Source organism: Lineus longissimus, chromosome 5 (genome assembly GCF_910592395.1).
Source record: "Lineus longissimus chromosome 5, tnLinLong1.2, whole genome shotgun sequence".
NCBI classification, from domain to species: domain Eukaryota; kingdom Metazoa; phylum Nemertea; class Pilidiophora; order Heteronemertea; family Lineidae; genus Lineus; species Lineus longissimus.
In genome coordinates this window covers 8,587,045-8,603,252 of record NC_088312.1, presented here as the reverse complement: position 1 = coordinate 8,603,252, position 16,208 = coordinate 8,587,045, and the positions used below count along the sequence as shown (strand labels likewise).

General features: G+C 41.2%; 1 protein-coding gene across 2 annotated transcripts; it reads left to right on the top strand.

Moving 5' to 3' along the window:
* Nucleotides 1-269: 269 nt before the first annotated feature.
* Nucleotides 270-13,866, top strand: LOC135488452 (centrosomal protein of 162 kDa-like). Of its 2 annotated transcripts, none has more exons than XM_064773069.1 (26): nucleotides 270-392; nucleotides 814-916; nucleotides 1,255-1,363; nucleotides 1,732-1,814; nucleotides 2,110-2,170; nucleotides 2,412-2,578; nucleotides 3,153-3,249; nucleotides 3,420-3,472; nucleotides 3,775-3,973; nucleotides 4,144-4,359; nucleotides 4,753-5,030; nucleotides 5,363-5,438; nucleotides 5,718-5,858; nucleotides 6,131-6,312; nucleotides 6,509-6,772; nucleotides 7,027-7,283; nucleotides 7,585-7,735; nucleotides 8,109-8,258; nucleotides 8,514-8,675; nucleotides 9,048-9,347; nucleotides 9,762-9,969; nucleotides 10,461-10,655; nucleotides 11,111-11,259; nucleotides 11,582-11,689; nucleotides 11,924-12,190; nucleotides 12,879-13,866. In XM_064773069.1, exons 2-26 carry the CDS (start codon nucleotides 854-856, stop codon nucleotides 13,155-13,157), a joined length of 4,215 nt encoding a protein of 1,404 aa, XP_064629139.1. In that variant the 5' UTR covers nucleotides 270-392; nucleotides 814-853; the 3' UTR covers nucleotides 13,158-13,866. The 2 variants fall into 2 exon arrangements, with proteins under 2 accessions (XP_064629139.1, XP_064629140.1); XM_064773070.1 differs by having other exon boundaries at nucleotides 290-444.
* Nucleotides 13,867-16,208: the final 2,342 nt, after the last annotated feature.

Sequence of the window (16,208 nt, the reverse complement as noted above, 5' to 3'; positions counted from 1 at the left end):
TTGCCAAATTCAGATGGCCACAATCATTTGAGTTCACATTGAATGGTTTATCTCGTCAAGATTCTACAGGTCCAGAGAAGCAATAACCAATCAAAACATTTTTGACTCTATGATTTGAGGGACTATCTTTCACTTTACACCACCCATGATCAAGCAACCATAATACATCTTGATCTTGAGACGGACCCCCATCCTAACAGACATCCGTTCATAGCATGCGCGTGCGCACCAATCCCTAGATCCTGCCATACAATTGGGGAACCAATGTATGATCAGCCAATAAGCGAGTGGCTATTTGAAAAATAAATTTGTTTTGTTGTCACAAAACACGAAACAAAATCTTTATTTCAAATCATCTAATATGTATATTTGTGCACAGAGTTAAGATATAGGTTTGCTATATACAGAACACAAATACATTCGCAAATAACATTGATTCAATTAGTTAGTTGACCAAAACTTCCGATTGAAACGACACCCGTATTTCGCCAGTTCCCTTACACCAAACGTATCCTTATCCTACAGCATTGCTCTGCAGTTGCTACCGTAGATCTGTCTTGTCGATGAAAAATGCTGACAGGTCCTTCATTTGGTATCAATAACATTGACAAAAATCAATACATTTTTCTAGCTGCAGTGAAGTGAACATAATATTAATAATAAATATACTATAGCTGATGTCGGAGACGTAGGCTAGGCTCAGCCTAGGGAGACGGATGTTACGTGACGACATCTGTACTGTTCGGAACAAGTTTACTATCCCTGATCATGCTGCTCATATCCTCATCAATTGTGATCATTGTTTTTTTGCAGGATTTGAGACTTGCAGTGTCGGTGTTTAAGTTGCCTCAAGATGTCAAAGAAGAAATATAACAGAAGGGACATGGATGATGACTTTGAGGCATTTCTCAAAGATGTAAGGACTAGCAAAAAGTATTCAAAACTTGTGAAAACAGGTTGGCCAAATGCCATGTTTCTGACCAGTGTGGCTGTGTTCTTGGTTTGATTGCTTTAAATTTCAATTTCCTAGTGAAGCCCTTGCTACTTTGGCTACCCTTGCAATTGGAAGAAGCAGACATTGTTGACATCGTTGAGTATTTTGGGTAGTATATACTGGCTGCCACTGCAGCTGCCGAATTGCTGAGAATTCCCTGAAATTATTTTGGTTCCAGTGGTGATAGACTAGTACTGTACTCAAAACTAGAAGAAAATCATCGGCTTATCATTATATTCTTGTATTTGTCTTGATTTCAGTCTGTTTCAACTGAAGATTCTGATTCATCAAGGGTGCAGAAGTTCCTGCAGAAGAAGAAACAAGAAAAAGAACAACCATGGTGGATGAAGGACGAAGGAAGAATTGCAGGTATGGAATGGAAGATCAATTTCTTTGCAAAAGTAATGAGGATATTTCATAACACCTGGTTAATGATTGACTTAGTTTTATCTGAGACAATCTTACCCATACCAGTAGGTCTTTTCCCGGTAGTATGGGTCATAAAACTATAGTCTGGTCCAAGATGTTCAGAAATCATGAAAAATCTCATTTTCACAATTGCTCTCGGATTTTCATCAAACCTACCTCAAATTGATTGTTACAGCACGTCCCTGCGTTTTAATCCATTGAAAGTTCATTCCAACCACAACCGCTCAAAGTCAAGTAGATACAGTGAACTGGTTGTTCTTTTCTTAGTCGTAGTCATATTTTGAATCACATGATTGATTTTTTCTCAGATGCTAATTTGAGTGGAACAGGGAAAAGTTACCTGAAGAAGAAACCACAGCCACAAGAGCGAAAAACTTTAGCCCAAAAAGAGGTGAGCAATATTTTACATTCAGAAATGGACAAAATGTTGAAGTGGTTTTCTGGCACTGAATGAATTTAGTTGTATAAATGAGCATTAAGGCCTCTATTCCGCCATTTAAGGTGTTTTCCCGGCATACGGTTGAGATGCGTTAGCATGAATAATCAATACGACTGCCGACTTGTTATATGGAATGATTTGGCTTTGGCTGTTAAAAAGGGATGGTCTTCTTTCATGCTGTTAAAGGGATGGTCTTATTTCATTCTTTTGATCAGCCACGTTGATAGGATCATATGCTCACTTTCAGCTTCCTAAAGAGTCAATGGAGGGCACCACCATGAGTAGGGACAGCTTGGATGGAACAGGAGGTAAATATGATGTGATCTTGGCTTGGCTTGAGGTCGAGTTCGTCGATGATTCTGAAATATCAGTGAAATGTCCCTCTGATGGTTTCTGCCTGAGAAGTTAGTCCATGATCTTTGTGCAGACTTTGTTGCATTGATCGTTTCGCAAACATAGAAAACTTTTGTGTAATATCAAAATAGTGTCTACTAGCAGTAGTTGGACACTAAGTGACTGTTTTATTGACTCCACTTCTTGTCACTTCAGGGTATGGACAAAAAAGTGGTAAAAACAGCAATTTGACGGCAATGAAAAAGTTTGATATACCAGAGCTCAGCCTTGGCACATCAACTTCATATACCGAGACCGGGATGCAAAAGGGGGCTGGATTTGATACCATGGATGAACTTGCAGATAAAGAAAGATTTTTTAGGGTAAGTGGATTTGATTCTCTGATGTCACATATTCTAATTTCTAGTCCATTGACGAGCTGGGATTTTGCAAGTACAGTGGAGCCTCCCTTAACAGACACCTTTCTAATAAGGACCGCCTCTCTATTAAGGACACTAGTTGTGGTCCCAAACTGGTTGTTTCCACTCAATTTGACCACTCCGATCAGGACTCCTCTTAAATATGGACAGTACTTGTCAGTCCTGCGGGTGTCCTTAGTCGAGAGGTTTTACTGTATGTTCATTTGTGCAACCGACCAGTTGTTTATTAGGGGGTTTACCTTCTGTGGGTATTTTCATTTGTATCTCGAACCAATTTATTTTAACATTCTTTCAATAATAACATTTTCAGTCAGAAGTATCAACAAATTACTGTGATAGTCACGGGCAAAATAGGCAGCTGTCTGTCTTGTGCCATGTGACCTGTCCACATAAAACTGAGCATCGAAGTAACAAAATCTACTCAAAGTGCTGAAAGATAGAGGTTTGTTATGGCCGAAAAAGAGAATTGCCCAGTACCTAAAATTGTGTATCTAATCAAATTTGGAAATGTTTGCAGGATTTGGAGCAAGATGCAGACTCCACTATAGATTATGGTCAAATGAATAAAGAATTGGACAAATCAGAGACAATCAAAACAGCTGGACTCCAAGTTGGTGAGTTGATGAGAGTTTTGCTGTGTTAAGCCAGGGATTTACTCTGTTTCTTTTTGAATGCAGGGAAACAAAATTTGATATGTAGCATCAGGTCCTGATTCAATGTTCAATGTTCACACATTTTGGTTGTGAAGCAATATTCGACAAAAACCTTATTGTTTTTGTTGTAGGTTTCAAAGACAGTGAGGAGTTGGAGGACTTCGAAGTAGAAGAAACAGATGAGGTAAGAAATTATTACCTTACAAGTTATGATTGAAACACATGTATTTCCTTTCAAGCTATGGTTGGTACACATGTATTACCTTACAAGTTTTGGTTGAAACGCATCTGATGTTTGGTTTCTTGATGCCTCAGTTTGGCCATTTCCTAGTAAGCCTTTGTCAAAGGTAATTTTGATGAATTTGGATTGCACTTTGTTTTAGTTTTCAACTAGTGATATAATTAGGTGACACCACTTGCTTCTCCAGCCGATGTTATTAAGATGAAGGATTCCAGTGGAAAATTGTTATATTTCTGTGCCTTCAGGATCCAAGGAAGCCAAGCATGTTGTCCAAAGTTGCCCTGCTCGATTCCATGGACACAACCCTTGGTACCACAAAGCTGATGAATAAAGACAGCCGAGACACCTTGGACGGGCAGGAGCCTGATGAGATTCAAGACCAGGAGAATCATCATAATAAGGATGTCACTCCGTATGGGACGGCTGCATTCAAATCTGGAACAGGTAGGAGAATGCTGTCCACATTGCTAGAGCCAAGTGCACTGTTCACACAAGAGCTTAAAAATGGGTTGTAACCCATTGTTGAGGCATCACTGATCAAACAGACAGTTCTGGATGAATTGAGAATCGATTCAATTAATTTTTGAAGCCAACCTGTGAAATTTCTCTTTCAGGTTTCATGAACACTGACACTAGTATGGAATATGAAGCGTTGCACCGAGCGTACGAGGAGGTTGGTCTCTCCACGCTTGATCAGACAGAAAAGGACCCATACATCAAGGATTCCCTGCAGGCTACGAACATTAGGTCAACCGCCAATATGTCTGGTCCTGGGGAGACCGAGGAGGGTGGCAGCTTTGGACTGAAGCAGGTCCTGCCACCAGATAGTGGTAAGAATTGTGAGGTCTCATTTCCTTTGACTTCATCAGACATGTAAACTGTTCTACTCCTTTAAATACACAATGATATGATGATCTTTGTATTCAACAGGGATGCCAATGCGCTAAAAGTCTTGATATCTTTTTCTCATAAAGATCTTGTCTTTGATCAGCACTCACTTGCACAAAAATGCCTCTAAAGTGCCTATTTTGGACCGATATTAAATTCAAAGATTCACAGAGAGTTGAGACAGATATCTTTCCATTTCAGCCTTCCAATTAAGCATTATAAAGTACATAAACATGTAAGAGGAAAAGATTTGAAATTCGCCTAAAATTGGAAATTGACATCCCTGATTACTCCAATGTTGACAAATAAGCCTTTCCTGTTCTTTCTCCTCTTAGATATCGCTCCCAAGAAGGGAAAGCAGAGGAACGTGGATGACATCCTGATAGAGATGGAGGAGATCAAGAGGAAGGCTAAAGCCGCTGACGATGACGGTGGCAGCGATGGTGAATCTCGAGGATTCAATCTCTCACCGGCACCGGGACTTAACCAGATGCGAACAGGGGAAGATGATGCCGTTCGGCAACATGGGTTTGATCTGTCCCCTGTAAGAAAGGCTCCACCTGATGATGTTGATTTTGGAGGTGACTTGAATCATTCTCTGGAAAAATCTGGGGTTAGTTCATTTTTTGTGTTTTGTCGGTTTTGTCGGTGTCTCCATGCCTACATGTCCAGTCTCTCCTGTATGTACTATTTTTCATAGTTCAGTGTGCCACCATAGATCCCGTTGATAAAACAGAGAACTACTGTCTTCAAATCAAATCTACATATGGTCAAGATTTGGCACATTTCTAACCCTGGCAACAGTTCTATGCTCAGGAACTTTGCAAGCTAAAACTGTTTTTCTATTAGAAAAGACTTGATGGTGCGGACATGTAAATGGTAGATGACTTCCTCCTTTTCTGCATTGTTTTGTCTATCAGTTGAAGATGCCCTTTGTTTCTCCAGGATGAAGACCATCTGAGAGAACGGCCAGTTCCAGCCTTGAGAAAGCACATTAACCATCATACCGACCATAAAGAAGGTATGGAGAGTACTGTGAATAAAATTGAGTAATAAACTAAAATGCCTTAAGGTACACTTCAGAAAGACTTTCCTTGATGAAGCACTCTCTTTTGACCGATGTTTTGGGTACACACCTATCATTATTGTGAATCCACCACTATATTACAAGGTGCAAAGCCTCATTTTATTTCCTGCTTCTGAATGCTGTTTACTGTTAGTCTTGAATCATGCCGAGCCAGACCAAAATTTTAAAACTGATATTTCGTTATTCAGATGAAACATGATTTTTTATTTTTAGTGTCTCCAAAGAAGAAGAAGAGCAAGACGAGATTTTCTGGTATCAAGAGCTCAGGATATGGTCCCGGTTCCAAGCCCGGTCAGAAACCACCCACGAAACAGAAGTGGTCACCTGCTGATGTAGCCAAACAGAAAATCAAAGGTAAACAAGAGATCTATTGATAATTGGAAGTCTTTTCTACATTGCCTGTAAGAGTGGAAAGTTGATATAAGATTGGTGTTTGAAAAGTAATTTCAGCTCATGTCAGCTCAATGGGTTAGACTCTGGGCATGACACCTCTTCCCCTCTCTCTAACTTTTTGGATTTCCCTGGGGCCATCTCCATCACTGCCCAGGATTAAAAGTATTGTAATTTGGCATCCTTAAAACAGCACATTTTACCCTCTATCAATGCCCCATTTCTATTAACTTCAGGTACAGAGGCCCCAACTAAGACCAGTCCCAAGAAGAAGACACCAATAAAGATGCAGGGTGGGCCTCGTGAGAGTCAACTTCTCGCCTCGGTTGAATCATTTGCCAACTATATCCAGTCTCACTTTACAAGTCCCGAGTCAATGCCAAAAAAGTCAACCAAAGGTCCAGCGGGTTCCTATGAGGTCAGTAGCATTGGTTTTGAATATGTTCATTAAAGTATTGTGTGACCGTAGTCATTAAATTGAACCTTGTACAATTTTCTGTTGTATGAGCATTGAGTAGTAAGTCAATCAGAGATCTTGCTTTCCTGTCAGTTGGGACTCGGGAAGTCTTTGTCATCATTAGATTTTAAAAAGCTGTCACTTTGGCCATCTTTAGGTGAAATTCTCCATGGATGAGCCGAGCATTTCATCCAGTATCCGTGGTGACAGATTGACAACAATCGACCGGGAGAAGGCTTTGGTGGACGAGGTGAAAGAGTGGCAAGAACAATGGAAGGAGGAGAGGAAGATGCACGCCAAGGTCAAGGCCGACTCATTCGGGATGGAGAGAGAGCATAAGCGGAAGGTTGAAGAAATAAGACTGGACTATGAACAACAATTATTCAAACTGAAGCAGGAGAACTTTGTGCTGGCTGCCAAGGTGAGGAATTTGTTGAAACGGATGTGGACTGCTTGACTCGTTTCTGCAGTTCTTTTTTCTTGCTTAAGGGGGACAAAACGGTGATGGGTCCAGTTACAGCATTATCCTCACCTGGTCACACTCAAGATTTTCTTTTTATGGGCAACCCTCTGATAATCGAGAGTGCATCTGTAAAAACCAAAATAGTGACTATTACTGTTAAACTCATTGAAAGGGAATACCTATTAACGTCATATTGTTGTTTCAAATTACAGGTGACTGATACCAGTGCCCAACAACAGCTGAAGAAACAGCTGATCGAGGGAACAGCGGAACTTGACAAGGTCACTCAGGAACAGATGGCGCTACTGGAGAAGGAGATCAGAGAACAGGAGGGGCTGATCGCCGGCTACCAGCAGGAGAATGAACGCTTGTTTACGGAGATGAAACGCATGCAGACGATGAGTAAGGTGACGGAGGATAGAATGTTTAAGGAAAATCAGAAATTAGCGGCAGAGATAATGAACCTAAGGTAATTTGCCAGGCAGAAGTTATTTGGATTGTTGAAATTGTCTGTTTGTGTATGTCCTGTGTTATCCTTGTTACTGCTGTCTGCTTTGTTTAATACCTTGATTGAGTAAGTGGATTCACTGACCTTCGAATGAAGAAAGTACCAAATACATGTATGTGCAGAGTGACTATATATTAAACTGTTGGAGCACCTTGCAAGGTCGGACTTTAAATCCCACAAACTCTTTAAAATGAGATACCAAGTAGTCGACCGTCATCGAGTTTGCATATCTGATGTGTAGGCCTATCTGTTTTCTTTTCAGAACTTTACTGGAAAGAAAAGAATTTGAATTGAAGAATAAAGGAATCATCACTGCTCCATCCGTCCAGCAAGAAATAGCTGCAGGAACTGGAACTGCCATTCTTGGTGCCGGCAAGATTGCTCAACAAGAGGCAGAGATCAGACAGATGAAGGTAAACGACACTTGAAAAGCCAAGCATTGTGTGGTTGTCCTGAGATAGACTGTTATGGGGTCCCAGACATACATGTACATGTGTTCACTAAATCAGATTTGCTGTGCCTCTGAACACAACCTGAATGAGAGTCTGTAGGTCTTGCTGAAAGCACTGAATTTTGAGGAAGAAACTTTGACAAAGACATCAAACAAGACTGCCCTGATTTTGAAGAAAATATCCTTTCCCTACCATTTCCAATGAGAAGATGTTGTGCTAGTTATTCTTAGTCACAGGCTTGTTCACTTGAAGTACAGCTCTCGCCTGAAGCTGGTCGATTGTTGAGGTATTCTGGTTGCAGACAAGTTTTTAATCTGGCAACTTTGCATTTCAGAGGAGAGAAGATGACTTGAAGCACAAGAATCGGATCCTAGAACAAGCCAAGAGGGAGCTTGAGATGCACATCGAGAAGCTGGTCAAGGAGAGGGAGACAGCAGAGGAGAAGGTCCAGATTACCAGGACCTATTCACACCAAGAAATACGGGTTGGTATTTGGTTGTTTCAGTATCCCTAATTAGGCCCCATCCTTAGCCAGGTGGCATCTTCCAGTGATTAAGGTGCCTACGCCTTGTCAAGAGAAAAGACCTTCCTTCTTGAAGACGGATACCCAGAGCAGTTAGCCCCAATTGGCAATCAATAATAAATTGATGCACATCAAATGCTCACGGCAGCTAATGCAGAACAAGCCTCCTCAAAAGTGTGATTAAATCTGAATTTATTATATCATTTTTGTCTTCAGGACGTTAAGATAGATTATGAAAAGGAGATTGAGAAATTGAACAAGAAGTTGAAATGGTATGCGGAGAACCAGGAACTGCTGGATCGAGATGCTCAGACCATACGCAAGAAGAACGAGGAAATTGAGAAGCTGAAGGAGAAGATTGAAGAATTGAAGTCCGAGGTAAGTAAGGCTGGCTTATGACCGTGTCATGCACATTCATGTGGTACTATTGGAGTTGATTCTCGCAACAACTGTCTGTCATTACTCCCCATTACTTCTGCCACTTCTGAAATGCAGACGGATGACTTTAAATCCCGAAACTTCGCTGAATCAGCTATCGTCTGCTTCATGTGTATGTGCAGTTTCACCAGGACTGAAAATTTTCCAGGTATTTTCCAGGTAGTAAGACATGTTGTTACATGTAGGTTCTTCAGATATCTTGGTGGAATTCATCCCATGCACTTCAATTTCTTTAAATTGTGATTTAGTTGATCAAAGATCCCCTTCCAAAATGATCAAAATATCAAACTTGTTTATTGTTTCCGTTTCCAGCCCGGACAAAAACGACTTGAGAGTCAGGTGAGAATGAAGGAGAGAGCCACAGAGGCCAGAAAGGTACAGGACTTACAACGCCAGGTCAAAGAACTTGAGAACATCTTAAAGAAGAGACATCCCAACTCCCTGCCGGCTCTCATGTGGGCTGCTTCTGCTGCGCCGGAGACTCAGACAAAGTCGCCAACTGTTGAGTATCTGGAGAATCGCGTGAAGAAGCTGGAAGATGAGCTTTCGGAGCAGAATGAGGATGGAAGTAAAGGGATACGAGTACTGGAACAGAAATATAATGCTATGAAGGTTAGGAGACCGGTGTTGATTGCTTGTACCCGCATTAGAATATGTCAATGTGTGAATTGGTCTCTTTGGAGATCAGGCACCTAGCGATTGAGTGGCCACTGGGCTGCCAGGTGCCCTGATCTATGAGGAGAAAGTTGTCCTTAGTTCCTTGCAATAATATGATTGATCAAGTTTTGATTTTCATACGTACTTGCTGCCAGCTAAGCAAGTTAGGTGAGATGCCAGGCTCGGGGCAGAGTTGGTGCCCTTCTGTCCAAAGAGTGGAACCAAAAATTTCTCAATTCAGTTGATCCCAAGTAAAAGTCCAATCTTGTATGAGCAAGATAGAACGGAAAAATCAATAGATGTGCGATCATCTGTGTCATCACATCCTCATCAAAGCTCCTACCTGATTCTGTGTTATTTCTCATTCAGTTCCAGTATGAAGAGAGGATCAATGAACTAGATGAGCAGCTGAAACAGTTTACTGCGCCCACTGAGCACTACCCCCATACCCACTCTGTAGCCCTACAGAAGGAATTGGAGACAGTGAGGGAGAGATGTCGAAGAAAGGTCGCAGAGAAGGAGATTGAAGTTGAGAGATTGAATAAAGAGTTGACAAGTTTGAAAAATAAGGCATCTGGTAAGTTAGTTTTCTACTGTATTTAGAGCATATGTGTTCCCCTGCTCCATTCAGTTTCACAATTACTATCCTAACTCCATTAGGGGAATGGGAAGTTGTTTACGTTAGCCCTTGATCATATGATTACTTCACAATGGCCATGAGCTTTTCAGTGTAATGAGGTGTGGGTCAAGATGTAAATAAAGCAGAGCAGAAGTACAAGGGGTTGGTCACTATGAAGTGATTTAGAGACAGAAACGGTATGTTTGTATGAATGATTGGCATAGAAGATAGATGAGGATTGGTGCCAATATCACAAATGCTGAAACAATGTTGTTTGTACATGTACATGTACTTGTATGTTTACTGTTTGTTCTTTACAGCTGCTGAGAAGAAAGAGATGCAAATGTTGAAGGAATCTGAGTGTTGTTTGTACATGTACTTGTATGTTGTTTGTACATGTACTTGTTGTTTGTACATGTACTTGTATGTTTACTGTTTGTTCTTTACAGCTGCTGAGAAGAAAGAGATGCAAATGTTGAAGGAATCTGAGTCTGAGCTGCAGCTGCGATTGAAGGCTCTCCAACTGGAATTCAGTAACAAACACAAAGAGATCTCACTTCACAAGACCACTATTGAGTCCCTGAAGAAAGAGAAGGATCAAATAGTTATAGATAGTGCATTACACCGGGAGAGACATCTCAAAGGTAGGGAGGCCCCTTGTGGCAAATGTCAATCATTGCCTTCTTGGTACCGGTATATCACTAAGTGCTTTGCACCCAACTGTCACGTTGGCCATAGAGAGACTCTGTGTCATCCAAAGGGCACAGCTCTTACTTGATCTGACACTGTAGAGGTAGGGTTTGAAACGATATGTCTGTGACCAGGTGTTATCGTTGAAGTGATTGGACCGCCCAAGTTCTGTTATGTATGACTCATGGAATATGCCTATTCATATTAGTTGACTTATGACAAGAATACATGTAACACTGAGGCAAGTTTTATCGAAGTTGGATGCTCACTTTTTTTCAGTTGAACAGCATTTTGCTTCTCTTGTGTTCTTGCATGAGCCAACTTCTTTTCTTGCATAAGTTGTTTCATGTGCCTATTACGGTAGTCAAAGGTCTGAACATGTGTACAAACTTCTCCCTTTTTGATTTAGGAACACAAGTGGTCGGAAAGAAGGGCAAGAAAAAGTCGCCAAAAGATGGCAGCATTGAACAGCTTCATGGCAAGCAATACCAACCTGATGCATTTAAGGGTCTACACATATCAGATGTTGTGAGGGAAAATGATGACCTCAAAGTCAAGGTAGAGTTAATTTGAATTGATTAGCTCCTTGAAAAAGACTAATAAATCGATTTACTCTCATTCGTGTCTTGTTGCTGGTTGTATGTGGGCTGGTGTTTCAAAGAAATGGTTTTACCGATTTGTCAGTTTTCATCCTGGGCATACATAATTCCAAGTATTCATAAAGACTAGTCTTTATAAATTCTTGATAATTCTTATAGGTCAAATTGCAGTAGTTCCATGATAAATGAGAGCTTGGGTTGTTGATGAACTTAGGGATCGGTTTCAAAATATCAGATGTTGACACCTAGCATTTCATGTGTTCATGTTTTCTGTGTCTCAGGTCGAACGTTTACAACTTGAAATTGATCAGCAGCGTGTGGATCTGCAAAAAGCCTTGGCCGAGAAGGAATCTAGTTTGAGACGGATACAAGAAAGTTTTGAGGACCAGGTATGTCTCCATTGGCATCAAGGTGATTGTTCAGTTAAAGCTAGATTGGTCAATCCACCCATACCTCCTCTTCTGTTGTTAATTCTCTAGCCCCACTTCGTATATAAACCCAGAGAGTCTTACATACGCCAAACATTGGATTCAATTCTTTGTCTGGTTTCAGTAGACTTAGTAGCCTGATGCAATGTGTCTTCAAAACTGCAATTTTTTATTCTCTAAATTATTCCTTTTCAGATCTCTGCATTGAAATCGGCCCACAAATCTGCGATGTCACAACTTGTCACAAGCCATGCCATGCAACATGGGGCATCCAAGATAGCAGAGTTACAGAGTAGGGTCGAAACGCTGGAGGTGATGGTCGTTCACCTCAAGGATCAGCTGTACAAGGCGCAGATGGAAGTGGAGCATGCATCTGTGTTGAAAATACGGGAAGCAACCTTAGAAACTCAAGTCAAACAGTTGTTGGAGGATCTTAGAGATGCCAAGAAGTCACAAACACCGGTATGTCTTTAAAACATTATGCAACAGAGAGTTGATTACTACTCATCTTGGGTTCCTTGCGATCCTGGCTATTATGGCCGTGATTAGTTAAGAAAAAAAAAGAAGACGACTCCACAATGTAATCCAAATCGTCTTCCAACGTTTCGGTTTAATGAACCTTCTTCTGGGAATGAACAGTTGATTGTTTGACTGGGTTTATATATGTCAATAACAATAGTGGCCATGTGCGCGATCGCGCCACGTGGCATTGTTTACAAAACATTCGCTGTGATTGGCTGGAGAGGTGGTCTTGACCTTTTTAAATTAATAATATTGGTTACAAAGGTTGATGATTGATAGATGGCGTGTGTGTGCGTCGTTTGGAAACATGGCGGATCAACTGAATGATTCGCGAGTACAACATTGAAAAATAATGCTTTCTCCATCAATAAGTATAGTGATGTACTCCACGTCATGTAGAAATAAAGTCTATGTACAAGTAGAGGCCTAACGACAGAATAGCCGGGACAGTAGTAGTTCTGTACATTATGTACACTCTGTCCCTCTGTACATTGTGTACACCATTCCTATCATTTAGCACAGAGTGTCCCGGCTATTCTGCAGTTGCTCCGTTGTTCTTGAGTTCCTTTAAACATGTCAATATTTACAAAGTCACTGCTTGAAAAACTTTTTAAATTTTTTATTACAGGAAATGCGACATTTTGAGGGTGTGCTGCACAAGATCTCACTCCTGGAATCGAAGCATGTCCATCGCGAGGGCGACTTACAGTCTATCATTAATCGAAACAAACAACTGGCTACGGCCGAAATGGAAAAAGAGGTGGCCAAATGGAAACAAGTTGTCGAGATGAAAAACCGTGAAATCGAAAAATTTCGCCTGGAATTGGACTCTATTTTGGAAGTTTTACGAGAGTTACAACGACAAGGGGTGATTTTGCCTTCATTCTCTGGGTTAGCAAGGACTTAAAGGCGGATTTGGTGTTGGAAGTATCTCTCTATCAGCGAGTGATTGATACAAATATTTGCAAGTGAAAACATGATCTGAAAAGATTTTGAAAACTATTCTGTAGCTGGCTACAATTGCTCACACCGAAGATTAGAGCTGTTTTCTACCTCAAGATATCCATATTGAGACAACATTAGTTGATTATCCTTAGATTTATTTTTCTATGATGAACTTAGCTCAATACTCGGTGTGCCTGCTCCGATTAGAAAAAAAATCATGCCAACGTGGTCTCTGTGGTGGTTGCATTTTAGTGCATGCCATGATTTACCGAGAAGAAGAGCTGGACTCTTTTATGATTACTGAGATCAACAGCTCACTAGAGGCAGTATTCATTTCCCCATAACTGCAGATCTGCTTGGAGTCCACCTAATCAGTCATTCTGTTAAATCTCACTCAGTTGGTCTCAGTGCACCAAGCCGTGCGTACGGAATCAAGCAACATCTGTTTCTATATGGAGCCTGGGGAGACCCAGGTTCATATATGTTATACTATCCTTATTGTATATGTATGGGGTGATAGGCCAGTAGAATACTGTCACTGAGAATCTGCTGGTAAGATTTATAATTATATACTCGCCTGGCTCATTAGATTCTTTTGTCATTGGAGCATGGGTCCATTGTATGTATATATTAGCTCAGTAGGATGACTATTAATAAAAGCAAATACTTGATAAAAGCTATTGAGAGTGGCGTCTGTGCGTGTGTCAACAGCACTGGACAAATACTGACTGTAGTGCCCGGTGGGGCTCAGTTTGGAGCATCTGGCCAATCATATCATATCTACTGTCATTTGTGTGGGAAGATGGCTTGTAGCTGTGCTGAACCTGTTTCAATAACTAGAGCAAGTCATTATTTCTATCAAATTCCCTTCGTCTGATACTGACATGAAAACCAATCAATCCCAGGTCCGAAACTGTGAAATTGGCTTTGGCGACAGTGGCGCTGTCTCGCGGCAAGAAATAGAACTGAAATCGTCTTCCGAAACTTTCAGTTCCACTTTCTACCGCTAGACGGCACAACTGTCGCCTAGGTCACTTTCAGATTGGAATTGAGCATGCCTTCAGACTTTTGAATAGATTTTTTGGTATTGGGTATTGCCAATGACATAAGACACATGGTGGGGCCCATCAGCTGGATTTGCATGTACTAGTCTTGCAAGTAACCTCGACAGATCTACCATTTTTATTCATTTTCTTCATGTCTTGGACAGAGATTTTAAAACTTTTGATTATGGAGTGGAACCTAGGCCTACCTCCAAGGCAAGACCACCAAGCAATTGCGGTAAGACTTCTTGACAGCACAACCTACCTCAGTGAACACCTCTCTATTAAGAACACTAGGTTTCGTCCCAAAGTTATAGTTTCCATTCAATTTGACTTATCTAATCAGGACACCTCTAGGACAGCACTTGTCTTGTCAGTCCCAAGAGTGTCCTTGATAGAGCGTTCTACTGTACTCCTCTATTGTTGTTCCCCAATCCACAGCAAACAGGGCTAGGGACTCCAATACAGTCTGTTTCGTCATCCTGATTGTCCTTCCTCTATGCAACAGGCATCAAGACGAGGTCTGTCCACTGCGTCCGGGGTGTAAATGGGGCATGGGCAGGAGGAGAGAGGCTTATTTGGCAATCTTCAAGTGACTGGTATACACAGTCGGGGCCCTTGGTCAAGTCAGACTTAGGCTAGCACTAAATATATCCCGGCGTGAATATATACAGGCGTGAATCATTTCAACCTGCTGTGAGATGTGAGAGACCCCTATTGGTGGTGTTGTGTAACTTTATCTTGCCTGCCTAGCTGCTGCCTATAATTTTCTTATTGTCTGCCTTTTGTGAAATATGAGCACATCAATTTCTTCCATTATCTCCTGGTGTCATTTAGGCTCATCTTCTGTGCGACATGCACCTGGTTTTGCTGTGATTGGTCACATATTGTCCCTGCTAATAATTAGAATTTAGCACTCCAAGCAACAGGATTTACTAGCTCTTCTGAGCTGTTCTACTGTATAAGAGGGTACCGATGGCTTCACTTCCCTCCTAAGGACGATATCACAACCTGCCCAACACCAGCTGGAGCATAGGCAAACCACAGATTGTGACATTGTCCTCATCAACCTGTTTGCAGCATGGTGGACAGAGGGCTACCTTTTTAGTATTTGCATTCCAGGGGCTGTCAAGATTTCATGTATCAATTTAAATTTCAACTTGGACAATGTCCGACAGCTAGGCCAAAATCACCAGTTGCGACATTGTCCCCGTGGCATACACCACACTATTTTATACTCTCTGTCCAAATCTTCATGTCACACCCCAAAACGAATCTACATCGGTTTCATTAGCGTCCACTACAGGTTGTGTCATGAAGTTGTCCCAGTCAAGGCAGATGCAGAGACCAGTCTTTCTGCTTATTTTGATACTTAGTTTCTTCTGCAGCTCTAATCTAACAATACAACGCCATAAACACTTAGGCAAACAAAATGACACTTGCATAGTTTACAATTTTATTATTAATTGAAAATTACAACAATGAGAGGTTGTAGGCCTAAATGGGCTTGCTCTTGATAAAAAGAATCACAGAACTACCCCAAGTGATTATGATCTCAAGTCAAAGACCAACATCAGGGAGCATGAAGACTCCACCCGACTGTTCTTTCAACCCAAAAGGTGCGAGGTAAAACGAGCAACAGTAATTTATAAATGACACGAGGAGTAAACAGTTTGAAGGAATGCCACATAACTATTAGGTATTTTCCCTCTGGACTGGTGACAATCAGACTGGTCTGAAATTCTTTAGGAGTGTAGCAACAATATTGCTTCAAAGCAAGAAATGAATCTGCACATATTTACTGGTATGCAGATATGTCAGCAAGGCATCAAAACCTTTGTAAGCCCTTGATAAGCAACTAATTTATAAAATTACAAACAGGATTTATCTTACAACTGTACTGCTCCAAAGAAAGAGCCAAGTCTGCACATAACTACTGGTATGCAGAAATGTCAGCGAGGCAGACAAGA

What these genes read in the sequence shown, in the direction of transcription:
- LOC135488452 (XM_064773069.1), top strand. Translation starts at nt 854, where the DNA reads ATGTCAAAGAAGAAATATAACAGAAGGGACATGGATGATGACTTTGAG. An exon ending in AACAGCTGGACTCCAAGTTG is followed by an intron (nt 3,250 to 3,419) that starts GTGAGTTGATGA and finishes TTTTTGTTGTAG; the next exon opens with GTTTCAAAGACAGTGAGGAG. An exon ending in ATGATGACCTCAAAGTCAAG is followed by an intron (nt 11,260 to 11,581) that starts GTAGAGTTAATT and finishes TCTGTGTCTCAG; the next exon opens with GTCGAACGTTTACAACTTGA.